Source organism: Corella eumyota, chromosome 7, assembly GCF_963082875.1.
Source record: "Corella eumyota chromosome 7, kaCorEumy4.1, whole genome shotgun sequence".
Taxonomy (NCBI): Eukaryota; Metazoa; Chordata; class Ascidiacea; order Phlebobranchia; family Corellidae; genus Corella; species Corella eumyota.
In genome coordinates, this window is record NC_137496.1 from 6,217,486 (window position 1) to 6,234,258 (window position 16,773).

Sequence of the window (16,773 nt, forward strand, 5' to 3'; positions counted from 1 at the left end):
CATAATCTCACATTAGAATGTTCAACCTCATCCGACGATCAAGACTCCACCCCGGAAGGACCCCAAGCAAACCAAACGGTACCTTTTTAACATTTCTCGTAACCTTAAACTTTAATATAATGATTTTTCTAATTTATATTGCTTTCATTCGTTTTATGTATAATATGCTTAACACCTGGAACCCACAGTTAAAACCAACCCATAATCGCAAAAATCAAACCAACGCTAAATTTCACAACCAAAGGCACAAAATAAACCCAATTTTACACAACAACAAATTACCAAAACCTTACCTACCTACTTTCCATAAATCGAAAATAATCTTTTTTAAATACACACCTGGATGACGTCGATGTTAAAAATTACCTCCTTGAACTGCAACGGGCTTGGCGACCCCGTAAAACGCCAAGCCCTTTTTGCCAGCCTTTCTCAGACCCAAAATTCCATAATACTACTGCAGGAAACTCACTCCCACCACCATCTTGAACAGCTCTGGTCCAACGAATGGAAGGCTGGCAAATCCTTTTTCTCCTCCTCCCCCACATCTACCATCGCTCGTGGGGGCGTTGCAATTCTAATAAACACAAATAATTTAATAGCCAAAAACGTTAATCTTACTCCAGACGGCCGCACAATAAGTATCGATATAGATACGTATACCCACACCTTTCACATAGTCAACATTTATGCACCTTGCTCCGGTCATTACAAAAACTTGACTGAAAATACCAACTATTTTAACTCTATCTTTCACCTGGTTTCATCGCAATACCCCACAATTGTAGCTGGTGATTTTAATAACATTGAAAACTTCAAACTCGATCTCAACCCACCAATTATCAACAAAACTAACAATCATTCGTTCTTTCGATTTTGCGAAACCCTTTCTATAGCTGATGCATTAAGGAAACTCCAACCAAAAATAAAACAATATACGTATACCAGTTTAACCAGTCAATCAAGAATAGATAGAATATATACATCAAACCAAATTAAAACAATATCCCACAACATAATACCATGCTGCCTTTCCGACCATGATTTTGTCACAGCAGATCTAACTCTCAGCTCAGCACAAAAAACAAACAAGGGCCAAGGCACTTGGCGAAATAACATCAAAATCTATCTGGACCCATCTTTTACACATTACATATCACATACCATACCACACCTGAACGACAACACAACAGAAATAACAAATACGTGGACTAAAATTAAGAGTTTTATAAAAAATGCCAATATCAAATTCGCCAAAAAGCACTCAAATAATTTTACCGATATGAGAAATAAACTAGAACTACAACTTGAAGAGGCAAAATTAAACTTACAAGGAAATCTAAATCAACAATTGACCCAGAAATATTTCAACCTTAAAAAACAACTGTACAATTTACACAGATCTCATACCAAAAACAAAATTCTGCAAACAATACTTTCCACAACATATACCAACGCCCCGGACAGCTACATATATTCCCTTTTGAAATCAAAAACCGAGCCCACGGAAATCCTCGAACTATACGACGACCATCTTCTGCCCTTTACAAAAACCCGTGAACTCCTAGACATAACTTTCAACTACTATAAAAATATTTACAAGCCACCAACTTTAGTAAACACCCACCCCTTTTTCAACCAACAATTTCCACAATTAACAACAGACCAATCAGATCTCTTAACCAAGCCGATAACAAAAGCAGAAATTCTGACAACAATTAAAAGCCTTACTAAAAACAAAGCCCCAGGCCCTGATGGTCTTTCTAACGAATTGTTTATCTCCCAACAGGAAGCCTTGCTTCCACCTCTGCTAAAACTGTTCAACCATTTTCTTGAAACTGGATTAATCCCAGCAAATTTCAAAACTGGAAAAATTACCCTTATTCACAAAAAAAGCTCCAAATCTGAGATAAAAAATTACCGCCCCATCTCTTTACTAAATTCAGACCTTAAATTGTTTAACAAAATATTAGCCAACCGGATAAAACTCATAACACCATTTTTACTCAGTGGAACCCAATTTGCTCAACCAGGCCTCTCAGTTGTAGGTGCAAGCCTGCTACTGAGAGACATCTACCATAAATTGTCTTACAATAAAGTAACAGGCTACATGCTTTCACTCGACTTTGCCAAGGCTTTCGACTCCATCAGTCATTCTTTCCTGTCGCAAGCTCCACAACACTTCAATTTTCCTCAAAAATTCATTAAACTAATCGACACTTTACACTCAGACATTTTCTCCACTATATACATAAATAAACATCCAACATCCCCCGTCCCGATTCGAAACGGTGTCAGACAAGGATGTCCCCTAAGCCTACACTTGTTTACTCTTGCTCTAGAACCGCTACTCCTGTACATGCAACATCAACAAGATGTCATCGGAGTACGACTTACAAGCCGACATACCATCAAAACGGTCGCGTATGCCGACGACATAACCCTGACCCTTACCACCCCCCGGTCCATCCACGCTGCCCTATCAACTCTTCAACTTTTTTCAAATGCCTCCGGACTGAAACTCAATCACGAAAAAACCAAAGCACTGCTTATCAACCCACCCACTGCTGTAATAAACCTACCTCAAAATATCACTTGGACTAATTCTGTAATAACTCCACTTAACATCCCAATTGGAAAACCTAAATTTATAACGCAACATTGGAACCACATATGCCAAAAGATATCCGACGAAGAAAAATGTCTAAGAAAAATATTTTCGACACTAGACCACAAAGCTGTACTTTCCAAAACAAAGCTCCTGCCACATATTATAAATTTTGCATCAGTCTACCCAATGCCAAAAACAAAACAAATCACCATCTCCAACATAATCTTAAGATACGCCCTTAAAAATCAAAATCAATTACAGCTGGAAACCCTGGCACTTACTCGAACTAACGGGGGCTACTATTTCCCCAATATAAGGCTTTACTCGGACCTTTTCTTTCTCAAACCAATATTCTCCCACTTTAATTTTCGTAAAAACAGTACTCCTCCATCTCCGCAAGACTTAACAATCGAATATAATATCGGACTCCTCCTCTCCAAAACGTATGAAATGCCTTATCTAAATTCGATTCCACACGCCGACATACTTACACCACTTTATAAACACTACATCGACATCATTAACAATTACAAATTAACCCCAAAGCACCTCCAATTAAACTCAATCTCAAAACTTTACAAAACCCTGAACAACCAACCTAAACAAGACAAGACAACACCACTGTATGGCCGAACATACACAATAACATTCTCTCAAACAACCTAAAAACTATAAATTATAAAATTACTCAAAATGTACTTTCCACCAGATCAACTTTCTTACCCAATCTCCTAGACAATAATTCAAACTGCCCTCTCTGCAATACAAACGCATATGAAACGTCAATCCACTTACTCCACAAATGCAACAAAATTTCTCCCCTTCTCACTTATACCAACAACATTTTTACAAAACTCACTGGACATGACCATAACATATTTCAAAATTCCGACCATATGAACTTAAGCCCACCTTCAACAATTTCAATAGTAAACCTAGACCAATACGTACTACTAATATCAACACTCCACCATAAAATTTGGCAATACAGGAATAAAATAGTCTATGAAAAACATACCTTCTCACAAAAAAAATTAATCGCTTCCTATATTCAATCCATACAATCCAGACTCCACTTTGAAACAAATAAGCCATACCCGATATACACTAGCCAAATAGCCGAATTAGTACAAGTAATACAGACAACAGAACACCACTACCACACAGCAATAACCTAAAAATTAACGTACATAACACTGCCAAAATAAACCTATTTTCTCCTTACTAATCCTTTCAATGTTTTCAATTTTTTACTTTAACTATATGCATGTAAACGCCGTGAACATTTACTATTGTTATTTTGAACTTTAATGTATTTCTCCATTTTCATCACCCGTACTCCTTGTTATTTTCCTTTTTGTTTTTTTGTTATGAATTACGCGCAATATTCTTTATTTGTATCACCCTTATGTAATGCAAATAAACAAAAAAATACAACATGACAGCCCAACAGCAACAGCAACAGTCCGCCGGCAAAGCCAAGAAGACGCCGAAGGCCGCGCCGCCGGCGCACCCCACCTACCGGGTCATGGTCGCCGCCGCCGTGGCCGCGACCAAGAACAAACGCGGCACGTCTCGCCAGGCCATCGTCAGCTACATACGGAGCAACTACGACGTAAAGGACGGCACGGCCAGCCGCAACGTCACCGCCGCCGTCAAGCGAATGACCGCCGACAAGACTCTCGCGCAGACCAAGGGCACGGGCGCGTCCGGCTCTTTCAAGCTTCCCGTCGCCGAGAAGAAGAAGAAGCCCGCCGCCGCCGCCGCTAAAAAGCCGGCCGCCGCCGCAGCAGCGAAGAAGAAGAAGCCCGCGGCCGGCCAGAAGAAGACCGGCACGCCGTCCAAAAACAAGCGGGCCGCGGCCAAGAAGTCGGCGCCCGCCGCCTCGAAGAAGGCCACGCCGAAAAAGGCAGCCAAGAAGCCCGCCGCGAAAAAGGCCACGACGGCGGCCAAGAAGCTCGCGGCCGCCAAGCCGAAGCCGAAGAAGCCCGCCGTGAAGAAGGTCGCCGCGAAAAAGTCGACGACGGCGAAAAAGGCCAGCAAGAAGTAGCCGGCGCGGCGTTGCGCCCGTCTGGCGCGCCCTCACACAACGGCTCTTTTCAGGGCCACCCGTTGTTTCAGTCGAGAGAGATTCCCGGGGTCGGGGTAATTACGAAGCCGGCAGGTGGCCGGGCGGCGTCGCTCGCGATCGACCGCCCTTCGACGTTCGGCGCCCCGCGGCGAAGCACGAAACGAGCGGGGTGCGCGCGCTGCACGCCGATTGGTCGCGGCGGTGAAAATGCGCCAAAGCGCGCTTTCGCGTTTCGCTCGCGTCCGACTCGGCCCGTATAAAGGCGCGCGCCGGCCGAAGTCGAGCACATTCTTCAGCGGACAGCGAAGCAGCAACAACAACTCACTCACTTATCAGCAACATGTCAGGACGAGGCAAAGGCGGAAAAGGCTTGGGAAAGGGGGGCGCGAAACGACATCGCAAGGTTCTGCGCGACAACATCCAGGGTATCACGAAGCCCGCGATCAGGCGTCTCGCTCGACGGGGCGGCGTCAAACGAATCTCCGGCCTTATCTACGAAGAGACTCGCGGCGTGCTCAAGGTCTTTCTCGAGAACGTGATTCGCGACGCGGTCACCTACACCGAACATGCAAAACGGAAGACCGTAACCGCGCTCGACGTCGTCTACGCTTTGAAGCGCCAAGGGCGAACGCTGTACGGCTTCGGCGGTTAGGCGGCGGGCCACGCAGGCGACAGCAACACAATCGGCCCTTTTCAGGGCCACCCGTTTAACGCAAGAGAGAGTTACTTAGACCGGCACGCCGGGCGATGTTTTTTTCGCCGCCGAATCGACTCGCCTTCCCGGCCTCGCTCGGCGCCGTTTCATTGGCGCTCAGCGGAGCGCGCTCATTGGCCGCGCGCCGGCGCGCCAATTCTTCGACCAACGGCAAGCGACGCAGTGGCAGTATAAAAGGCGCTTCGAACCGAGCGACGACATCAGTTTCAGTGGAACGTCGTCGCAATAAACAAGCAGACCAAGCAAAAAGCAAAGAAATAGCAAGAACCAAGCAGACAGCTCGAAAGTCGACTGGCGGAGAAGTCGATGCACGCGGCCGACGGGGAACTGCAGGCCCGCGCGCGACGAGCGGCTCTTCGGCTTTGCCTTCGCTTTGCCTCCGGCGTTTCCTTTACCTCGTCCTGACATGTTGATTCGTAGTTGCGGTTGGTGCTTCAAAGTAAGACTGTGAGGCCGTCGCCGCTCGAGTCGCTTTATATATGCTGCAGTTTTGCGCGCGCCGACCGGTCGTCGACCAATCGCGCGGCGCGCGCCGCAACTCGCTCGACTGCGATTGGTGCCCGTTTCGATGGCCAATTTGCATAAGGGAAAGCCCCCCGTTGTTTCGTATGCGCTGCAGTTAGCGCGCGCGTCGACCAATCGCGTGGCGAGCGCCGCAACTCGCTAGACTGCGATTGGCGCCCGTTTCGATGGCCAATTTGCATAAGGGAAAGCCCCCCGTGGCGAAGGCGGCGGAACGCCGATTGGCCGTTGCCGAGTCGCTCGAACGGCTCGCGCGCCTGCGATTGGCCGGCGCTTCGAGTGCTCATTTGCATAGCGGCGGCTTTAAAAGCGAGCGCGCCGACCAGCCGCCACACTCAGCTCGCAAACCCACCACAACCGCGACAACACGATGGCAGCATCAAAAGGCACGAAGAAGGCAGTCAAGAAGGCCGCGCCGGCCGAAAACAAAAAGAAGCGACGCGCCCGCCGAAAGGAGAGCTTCAGCATCTACATTTACAAGGTGCTCAAGCAGGTGCACCCCGACACCGGCATCTCCAGCAAGGCGATGAGCATCATGAACTCGTTCGTGAACGACATCTTCGAGCGAATCGCGTCCGAGGGCTCGCGCCTGGCAACCTACAACAAGCGGCACACGATCAGCAGCCGCGAAATCCAGACCGCCGTGCGACTGCTCTTGCCCGGCGAACTGGCCAAGCACGCCGTGTCGGAGGGCACCAAGGCCGTGACCAAATACACCAGCTCGAAGTAGTTTTTCGACGACGACGAAAAAAAAAACAGCGAAACGGCTCTTTTCAGAGCCACCCCTCGTGCTCGAAAGAGAAAAGCCACCACGCCCGTTCGCGGGCCCCATCGAAAAACACGTTTATTAATATTTTTATTATCAGACAAAGTTGTTGTTGTTGTTGTTCGCTCGTTCGCAAATAGCGGCGAGAAGATCGAAATTTCGCTCGGGCCCCGGTCGCTCGAGTGCTTTCGGCGGCCGCGCGAGCTCGCAAAACGACGGGACGGCTACGCCCCACGACGGCCAGACCTGCGCCCTTGGGCGCGCCGCGGTTCCTGCGAGGCGCCAAGGCGACGAAAGGCGGCGGCGCGGGCCCGTCGCTCGCCGAACGGGCCGAACGAGGCGAGCAAACTCGCCAAAACGCGGCCCGGCAGCGTTTTGCCGAGGTTCGGCGACCGACCGCGAGCGAAGCTCGGCCACCACGCGCACGGCGACGCGACGGGGGGCTGCGGCGGCCGAAGACGCTCGTTTCGAGCCGCTGCCGAGCTCCGTCCGAGGTCGCGCGGCCGCGCCGCAGCAAGAAACGTGCTCGCGCCTTAGCACAGATTCGCCAGCAAAAGCCGCCGCCAGGCCGATCGCTCCGTTCGCGTCGTTTCGTTTCGGTTCGACAGCGAGCTATTTATAACGCGTCATAGCAGTGGCCGGGCTTTCATAGCGAAAAGCGAAATCGAACGAAGACCAACCAACATGACAGCCCAACAGACGAAGAAAAGCAGCATATAATTAGATCGCGAAGTTCTGCCCGATTTTTGTCTGTCAGTCTTAGTTCAGTGAAAGTTAACAAAGAGTTCTACAGAATCTTTGGATTACTACTTAATTTCTGAAAAAAAACAAGCACCACAAATAGGAGTATATTTTTCTGAAGACCCCTCAACCCAGATTATACATCCCCACTGCCAAAATGGCGAAAAGAAACAGAAATGCTGCGAAAAACAACCAAGCAGTAGCAGATACCCTAAACACTTCACCGCTTAACCCAACTCCAACCCATACTCCAACTAGGCCTGTAATACCACCAAGAACAAAACATTCTCAAAAAACCTACGACAACCAAACCCAATACCACTACATCAACAATGAAACCCCTCCCCCAAAAAATAATGAAGAAAACTATCCTTCAACATCAAAAACCGCCAACAATCAACCAACTTACGCCCAAATTACAACAAAACCTTCAACCGTTCCAAACCAAAACCAATTCGTCTGTGACCACGAAACAGATGTGTTGATAAAATTCACTGAAATGAGACCTCGAAATTGGCTTATCAACGAAATTAAAAACCTAAAATTTGAACCCACACATCTTGAAAGTCTATTCTGCAAATTCAACGGCCTAGCTATTATCACAATGAACAACAGGCAAAATGCTAAAAAACTGGAAGCCAATGTCAACAACTTAATTGATAATAAAACGTGGCAAAATGTCAGCTACTGCAAGCTCTGGAAACAGGACTTCGTACCCATAACGGTGCAAGATATACCAGGCCGATACACAGATGAACCGATTATAGAAATTTTTTTACAAACTTACAATCTGCCAGTTACAAAGGTGCATAGACAACGAGACCCAAACGGTATCCTTACAGGAAAACGTTTCTTTTATGTAAACGGTGACCTCCTAAAGCAAGTAAAAATCCCTACATTTTTCAAAATTCAAGGCTACCACTTTCCAGTTTACTATTTTGGACAAAGAACCCCAAAAGTACCACAAAATGCAGACACCCAACAACAAGCATCGAATAAAGTCAACACACCACAACAAAAAATCGTGAAAGAAAACAACAACCAACCCGTAAAACCACACCAAGCTGAGCAATCAATGATCAGCAGTGGATCTTCTCAAGCCTCCGGACCGCCGCCTAAACGACCACTCTTTCACCATTCTACACCATCTCACCAACTATCAACATCAAAACTAACAACCATAGACTCTTGTGTATTTATAACCGACGAAGAAAGAAGAACCATAGAACAATACCATCATGAACATAATCTCACATTAGAATGTTCAACCTCATCCGACGATCAAGACTCCACCCCGGAAGGACCCCAAGCAAACCAAACGGTACCTTTTTAACATTTCTCGTAACCTTAAACTTTAATATAATGATTTTTCTAATTTATATTGCTTTCATTCGTTTTATGTATAATATGCTTAACACCTGGAACCCACAGTTAAAACCAACCCATAATCGCAAAAATCAAACCAACGCTAAATTTCACAACCAAAGGCACAAAATAAACCCAATTTTACACAACAACAAATTACCAAAACCTTACCTACCTACTTTCCATAAATCGAAAATAATCTTTTTTAAATACACACCTGGATGACGTCGATGTTAAAAATTACCTCCTTGAACTGCAACGGGCTTGGCGACCCCGTAAAACGCCAAGCCCTTTTTGCCAGCCTTTCTCAGACCCAAAATTCCATAATACTACTGCAGGAAACTCACTCCCACCACCATCTTGAACAGCTCTGGTCCAACGAATGGAAGGCTGGCAAATCCTTTTTCTCCTCCTCCCCCACATCTACCATCGCTCGTGGGGGCGTTGCAATTCTAATAAACACAAATAATTTAATAGCCAAAAACGTTAATCTTACTCCAGACGGCCGCACAATAAGTATCGATATAGATACGTATACCCACACCTTTCACATAGTCAACATTTATGCACCTTGCTCCGGTCATTACAAAAACTTGACTGAAAATACCAACTATTTTAACTCTATCTTTCACCTGGTTTCATCGCAATACCCCACAATTGTAGCTGGTGATTTTAATAACATTGAAAACTTCAAACTCGATCTCAACCCACCAATTATCAACAAAACTAACAATCATTCGTTCTTTCGATTTTGCGAAACCCTTTCTATAGCTGATGCATTAAGGAAACTCCAACCAAAAATAAAACAATATACGTATACCAGTTTAACCAGTCAATCAAGAATAGATAGAATATATACATCAAACCAAATTAAAACAATATCCCACAACATAATACCATGCTGCCTTTCCGACCATGATTTTGTCACAGCAGATCTAACTCTCAGCTCAGCACAAAAAACAAACAAGGGCCAAGGCACTTGGCGAAATAACATCAAAATCTATCTGGACCCATCTTTTACACATTACATATCACATACCATACCACACCTGAACGACAACACAACAGAAATAACAAATACGTGGACTAAAATTAAGAGTTTTATAAAAAATGCCAATATCAAATTCGCCAAAAAGCACTCAAATAATTTTACCGATATGAGAAATAAACTAGAACTACAACTTGAAGAGGCAAAATTAAACTTACAAGGAAATCTAAATCAACAATTGACCCAGAAATATTTCAACCTTAAAAAACAACTGTACAATTTACACAGATCTCATACCAAAAACAAAATTCTGCAAACAATACTTTCCACAACATATACCAACGCCCCGGACAGCTACATATATTCCCTTTTGAAATCAAAAACCGAGCCCACGGAAATCCTCGAACTATACGACGACCATCTTCTGCCCGTTACAAAAACCCGTGAACTCCTAGACATAACTTTCAACTACTATAAAAATATTTACAAGCCACCAACTTTAGTTAACACCCACCCCTTTTTTAACCAACAATTTCCACAATTAACAACAGACCAATCAGATCTCTTAACCAAGCCGATAACAAAAGCAGAAATTCTGACAACAATTAAAAGCCTTACTAAAAACAAAGCCCCAGGCCCTGATGGTCTTTCTAACGAATTGTTTATCTCCCAACAGGAAGCCTTGCTTCCACCTCTGCTAAAACTGTTCAACCATTTTCTTGAAACTGGATTAATCCCAGCAAATTTCAAAACTGGAAAAATTACCCTTATTCACAAAAAAAGCTCCAAATCTGAGATAAAAAATTACCGCCCCATCTCTTTACTAAATTCAGACCTTAAATTGTTTAACAAAATATTAGCCAACCGGATAAAACTCATAACACCATTTTTACTCAGTGGAACCCAATTTGCTCAACCAGGCCTCTCAGTTGTAGGTGCAAGCCTGCTACTGAGAGACATCTACCATAAATTGTCTTACAATAAAGTAACAGGCTACATGCTTTCACTCGACTTTGCCAAGGCTTTCGACTCCATCAGTCATTCTTTCCTGTCGCAAACTCTACAACACTTCAATTTTCCTCAAAAATTCATTAAACTAATCGACACTTTACACTCAGACATTTTCTCCACTATATACATAAATAAACATCCAACATCCCCCGTCCCGATTCGAAACGGTGTCAGACAAGGATGTCCCCTAAGCCTACACTTGTTTACTCTTGCTCTAGAACCGCTACTCCTGTACATGCAACATCAACAAGATGTCATCGGAGTACGACTTACAAGCCGACATACCATCAAAACGGTCGCGTATGCCGACGACATAACCCTGACCCTTACCACCCCCCGGTCCATCCACGCTGCCCTATCAACTCTTCAACTTTTCTCAAATGCCTCCGGACTGAAACTCAATCACGAAAAAACCAAAGCACTGCTTATCAACCCACCCACTGCTGTAATAAACCTACCTCAAAATATCACTTGGACTAATTCTGTAATAACTCCACTTAACATCCCAATTGGAAAACCTAAATTTATAACGCAACATTGGAACCACATATGCCAAAAGATATCCGACGAAGAAAAATGTCTAAGAAAAATATTTTCGACACTAGACCACAAAGCTGTACTTTCCAAAACAAAGCTCCTGCCACATATTATAAATTTTGCATCAGTCTACCCAATGCCAAAAACAAAACAAATCACCATCTCCAACATAATCTTAAGATACGCCCTTAAAAATCAAAATCAATTACAGCTGGAAACCCTGGCACTTACTCGAACTAACGGGGGCTACAATTTCCCCAATATAAGGCTTTACTCGGACCTTTTCTTTCTCAAACCAATATTCTCCCACTTTAATTTTCGTAAAAACAGTACTCCTCCATCTCCGCAAGACTTAACAATCGAATATAATATCGGACTCCTCCTCTCCAAAACGTATGAAATGCCTTACCTAAATTCGATTCCACACGCCGACATACTTACACCACTTTATAAACACTACATCGACATCATTAACAATTACAAATTAACCCCAAAGCACCTCCAATTAAACTCAATCTCAAAACTTTACAAAACCCTGAACAACCAACCTAAACAAGACAACACCACTGTATGGCCGAACATACACAATAACATTCTCTCAAACAACCTAAAAACTATAAATTATAAAATTACTCAAAATGTACTTTCCACCAGATCAACTTTCTTACCCAATCTCCTAGACAATAATTCAAACTGCCCTCTCTGCAATACAAACGCATATGAAACGTCAATCCACTTACTCCACAAATGCAACAAAATTTCTCCCCTGCTCACTTATACCAACAACATTTTTACAAAACTCACTGGACATGACCATAACATATTTCAAAATTCCGACCATATGAACTTAAGCCCACCTTCAACAATTTCAATAGTAAACCTAGACCAATACGTACTACTAATATCAACACTCCACCATAAAATTTGGCAATACAGGAATAAAATAGTCTATGAAAAACATACCTTCTCACAAAAAAAATTAATCGCTTCCTATATTCAATCCATACAATCCAGACTCCACTTTGAAACAAATAAGCCATACCCGATATACATTAGCCAAATAGCCGAATTAGTACAAGTAATACAGACAACAGAACACCACTACCACACAGCAATAACCTAAAAATTAACGTACATAACACTGCCAAAATAAACCTATTTTCTCCTTACTAATCCTTTCAATGTTTTCAATTTTTTACTTTAACTATATGCATGTAAACGCCGTGAACATTTACTATTGTTATTTTGAACTTTAATGTATTTCTCCATTTTCATCACCCGTACTCCTTGTTATTTTCCTTTTTGTTTTTTTTGTTATGAATTACGCGCAATATTCTTTATTTGTATCACCCTTATGTAATGCAAATAAACAAAAAATACAACATGACAGCCCAACAGACGAAGAAAAGCAGCATATAATTAGATCGCGAAGTTCTGCCCGATTTTTGTCTGTCAGTCTTAGTTCAGTGAAAGTTAACAAAGAGTTCTACAGAATCTTTGGATTACTACTTAATTTCTGAAAAAAAACAAGCACCACAAATAGGAGTATATTTTTCTGAAGACCCCTCAACCCAGATTATACATCCCCACTGCCAAAATGGCGAAAAGAAACAGAAATGCTGCGAAAAACAACCAAGCAGTAGCAGATACCCTAAACACTTCACCGCTTAACCCAACTCCAACCCATACTCCAACTAGGCCTGTAATACCACCAAGAACAAAACATTCTCAAAAAACCTACGACAACCAAACCCAATACCACTACATCAACAATGAAACCCCTCCCCCAAAAAATAATGAAGAAAACTATCCTTCAACATCAAAAACCGCCAACAATCAACCAACTTACGCCCAAATTACAACAAAACCTTCAACCGTTCCAAACCAAAACCAATTCGTCTGTGACCACGAAACAGATGTGTTGATAAAATTCACTGAAATGAGACCTCGAAATTGGCTTATCAACGAAATTAAAAACCTAAAATTTGAACCCACACATCTTGAAAGTCTATTCTGCAAATTCAACGGCCTAGCTATTATCACAATGAACAACAGGCAAAATGCTAAAAAACTGGAAGCCAATGTCAACAACTTAATTGATAATAAAACGTGGCAAAATGTCAGCTACTGCAAGCTCCTGGAAACAGGACTTCGTACCCATAACGGTGCAAGATATACCAGGCCGATACACAGATGAACCGATTATAGAAATTTTTTTACAAACTTACAATCTGCCAGTTACAAAGGTGCATAGACAACGAGACCCAAACGGTATCCTTACAGGAAAACGTTTCTTTTATGTAAACGGTGACCTCCTAAAGCAAGTAAAAATCCCTACATTTTTCAAAATTCAAGGCTACCACTTTCCAGTTTACTATTTTGGACAAAGAACCCCAAAAGTACCACAAAATGCAGACACCCAACAACAAGCATCGAATAAAGTCAACACACCACAACAAAAAATCGTGAAAGAAAACAACAACCAACCCGTAAAACCACACCAAGCTGAGCAATCAATGATCAGCAGTGGATCTTCTCAAGCCTCCGGACCGCCGCCTAAACGACCACTCTTTCACCATTCTACACCATCTCACCAACTATCAACATCAAAACTAACAACCATAGACTCTTGTGTATTTATAACCGACGAAGAAAGAAGAACCATAGAACAATACCATCATGAACATAATCTCACATTAGAATGTTCAACCTCATCCGACGATCAAGACTCCACCCCGGAAGGACCCCAAGCAAACCAAACGGTACCTTTTTAACATTTCTCGTAACCTTAAACTTTAATATAATGATTTTTCTAATTTATATTGCTTTCATTCGTTTTATGTATAATATGCTTAACACCTGGAACCCACAGTTAAAACCAACCCATAATCGCAAAAATCAAACCAACGCTAAATTTCACAACCAAAGGCACAAAATAAACCCAATTTTACACAACAACAAATTACCAAAACCTTACCTACCTACTTTCCATAAATCGAAAATAATCTTTTTTAAATACACACCTGGATGACGTCGATGTTAAAAATTACCTCCTTGAACTGCAACGGGCTTGGCGACCCCGTAAAACGCCAAGCCCTTTTTGCCAGCCTTTCTCAGACCCAAAATTCCATAATACTACTGCAGGAAACTCACTCCCACCACCATCTTGAACAGCTCTGGTCCAACGAATGGAAGGCTGGCAAATCCTTTTTCTCCTCCTCCCCCACATCTACCATCGCTCGTGGGGGCGTTGCAATTCTAATAAACACAAATAATTTAATAGCCAAAAACGTTAATCTTACTCCAGACGGCCGCACAATAAGTATCGATATAGATACGTATACCCACACCTTTCACATAGTCAACATTTATGCACCTTGCTCCGGTCATTACAAAAACTTGACTGAAAATACCAACTATTTTAACTCTATCTTTCACCTGGTTTCATCGCAATACCCCACAATTGTAGCTGGTGATTTTAATAACATTGAAAACTTCAAACTCGATCTCAACCCACCAATTATCAACAAAACTAACAATCATTCGTTCTTTCGATTTTGCGAAACCCTTTCTATAGCTGATGCATTAAGGAAACTCCAACCAAAAATAAAACAATATACGTATACCAGTTTAACCAGTCAATCAAGAATAGATAGAATATATACATCAAACCAAATTAAAACAATATCCCACAACATAATACCATGCTGCCTTTCCGACCATGATTTTGTCACAGCAGATCTAACTCTCAGCTCAGCACAAAAAACAAACAAGGGCCAAGGCACTTGGCGAAATAACATCAAAATCTATCTGGACCCATCTTTTACACATTACATATCACATACCATACCACACCTGAACGACAACACAACAGAAATAACAAATACGTGGACTAAAATTAAGAGTTTTATAAAAAATGCCAATATCAAATTCGCCAAAAAGCACTCAAATAATTTTACCGATATGAGAAATAAACTAGAACTACAACTTGAAGAGGCAAAATTAAACTTACAAGGAAATCTAAATCAACAATTGACCCAGAAATATTTCAACCTTAAAAAACAACTGTACAATTTACACAGATCTCATACCAAAAACAAAATTCTGCAAACAATACTTTCCACAACATATACCAACGCCCCGGACAGCTACATATATTCCCTTTTGAAATCAAAAACCGAGCCCACGGAAATCCTCGAACTATACGACGACCATCTTCTGCCCTTTACAAAAACCCGTGAACTCCTAGACATAACTTTCAACTACTATAAAAATATTTACAAGCCACCAACTTTAGTAAACACCCACCCCTTTTTCAACCAACAATTTCCACAATTAACAACAGACCAATCAGATCTCTTAACCAAGCCGATAACAAAAGCAGAAATTCTGACAACAATTAAAAGCCTTACTAAAAACAAAGCCCCAGGCCCTGATGGTCTTTCTAACGAATTGTTTATCTCCCAACAGGAAGCCTTGCTTCCACCTCTGCTAAAACTGTTCAACCATTTTCTTGAAACTGGATTAATCCCAGCAAATTTCAAAACTGGAAAAATTACCCTTATTCACAAAAAAAGCTCCAAATCTGAGATAAAAAATTACCGCCCCATCTCTTTACTAAATTCAGACCTTAAATTGTTTAACAAAATATTAGCCAACCGGATAAAACTCATAACACCATTTTTACTCAGTGGAACCCAATTTGCTCAACCAGGCCTCTCAGTTGTAGGTGCAAGCCTGCTACTGAGAGACATCTACCATAAATTGTCTTACAATAAAGTAACAGGCTACATGCTTTCACTCGACTTTGCCAAGGCTTTCGACTCCATCAGTCATTCTTTCCTGTCGCAAGCTCCACAACACTTCAATTTTCCTCAAAAATTCATTAAACTAATCGACACTTTACACTCAGACATTTTCTCCACTATATACATAAATAAACATCCAACATCCCCCGTCCCGATTCGAAACGGTGTCAGACAAGGATGTCCCCTAAGCCTACACTTGTTTACTCTTGCTCTAGAACCGCTACTCCTGTACATGCAACATCAACAAGATGTCATCGGAGTACGACTTACAAGCCGACATACCATCAAAACGGTCGCGTATGCCGACGACATAACCCTGACCCTTACCACCCCCCGGTCCATCCACGCTGCCCTATCAACTCTTCAACTTTTCTCAAATGCCTCCGGACTGAAACTCAATCACGAAAAAACCAAAGCACTGCTTATCAACCCACCCACTGCTGTAATAAACCTACCTCAAAATATCACTTGGACTAATTCTGTAATAACTCCACTTAACATCCCAATTGGAAAACCTAAATTTATAACGCAACATTGGAACCACATATGCCAAAAGATATCCGACGAAGAAAAATGTCTAAGAAAAATATTTTCGACACTAGACCACAAAGCTGTACTTTCCAAAACAAAGCTCCTGCCAC

General features: G+C 42.6%; 3 protein-coding genes across 3 annotated transcripts; all 3 read left to right on the forward strand.

Moving 5' to 3' along the window:
• The first annotated feature begins 4,046 nt into the window (after nt 1-4,046).
• LOC145760187 (uncharacterized) lies at nt 4,047-4,658 on the forward strand. Its single transcript, XM_082574065.1, has one exon. The coding sequence runs from the start codon at nt 4,047-4,049 to the stop codon at nt 4,656-4,658; it is 612 nt and encodes a 203-aa protein (XP_082430191.1).
• A 361-nt stretch (nt 4,659-5,019) lies between these two features.
• Nucleotides 5,020-5,331, forward strand: LOC145759958 (histone H4). The gene has a single exon (XM_082573812.1). The coding sequence runs from the start codon at nt 5,020-5,022 to the stop codon at nt 5,329-5,331; it is 312 nt and encodes a 103-aa protein (XP_082429938.1).
• A 955-nt stretch (nt 5,332-6,286) lies between these two features.
• On the forward strand, nt 6,287-6,646 carry LOC145759957 (histone H2B.1-like). Its single transcript, XM_082573811.1, has one exon. It carries the CDS (start codon nt 6,287-6,289, stop codon nt 6,644-6,646), a length of 360 nt encoding a protein of 119 aa, XP_082429937.1.
• Nucleotides 6,647-16,773: the final 10,127 nt, after the last annotated feature.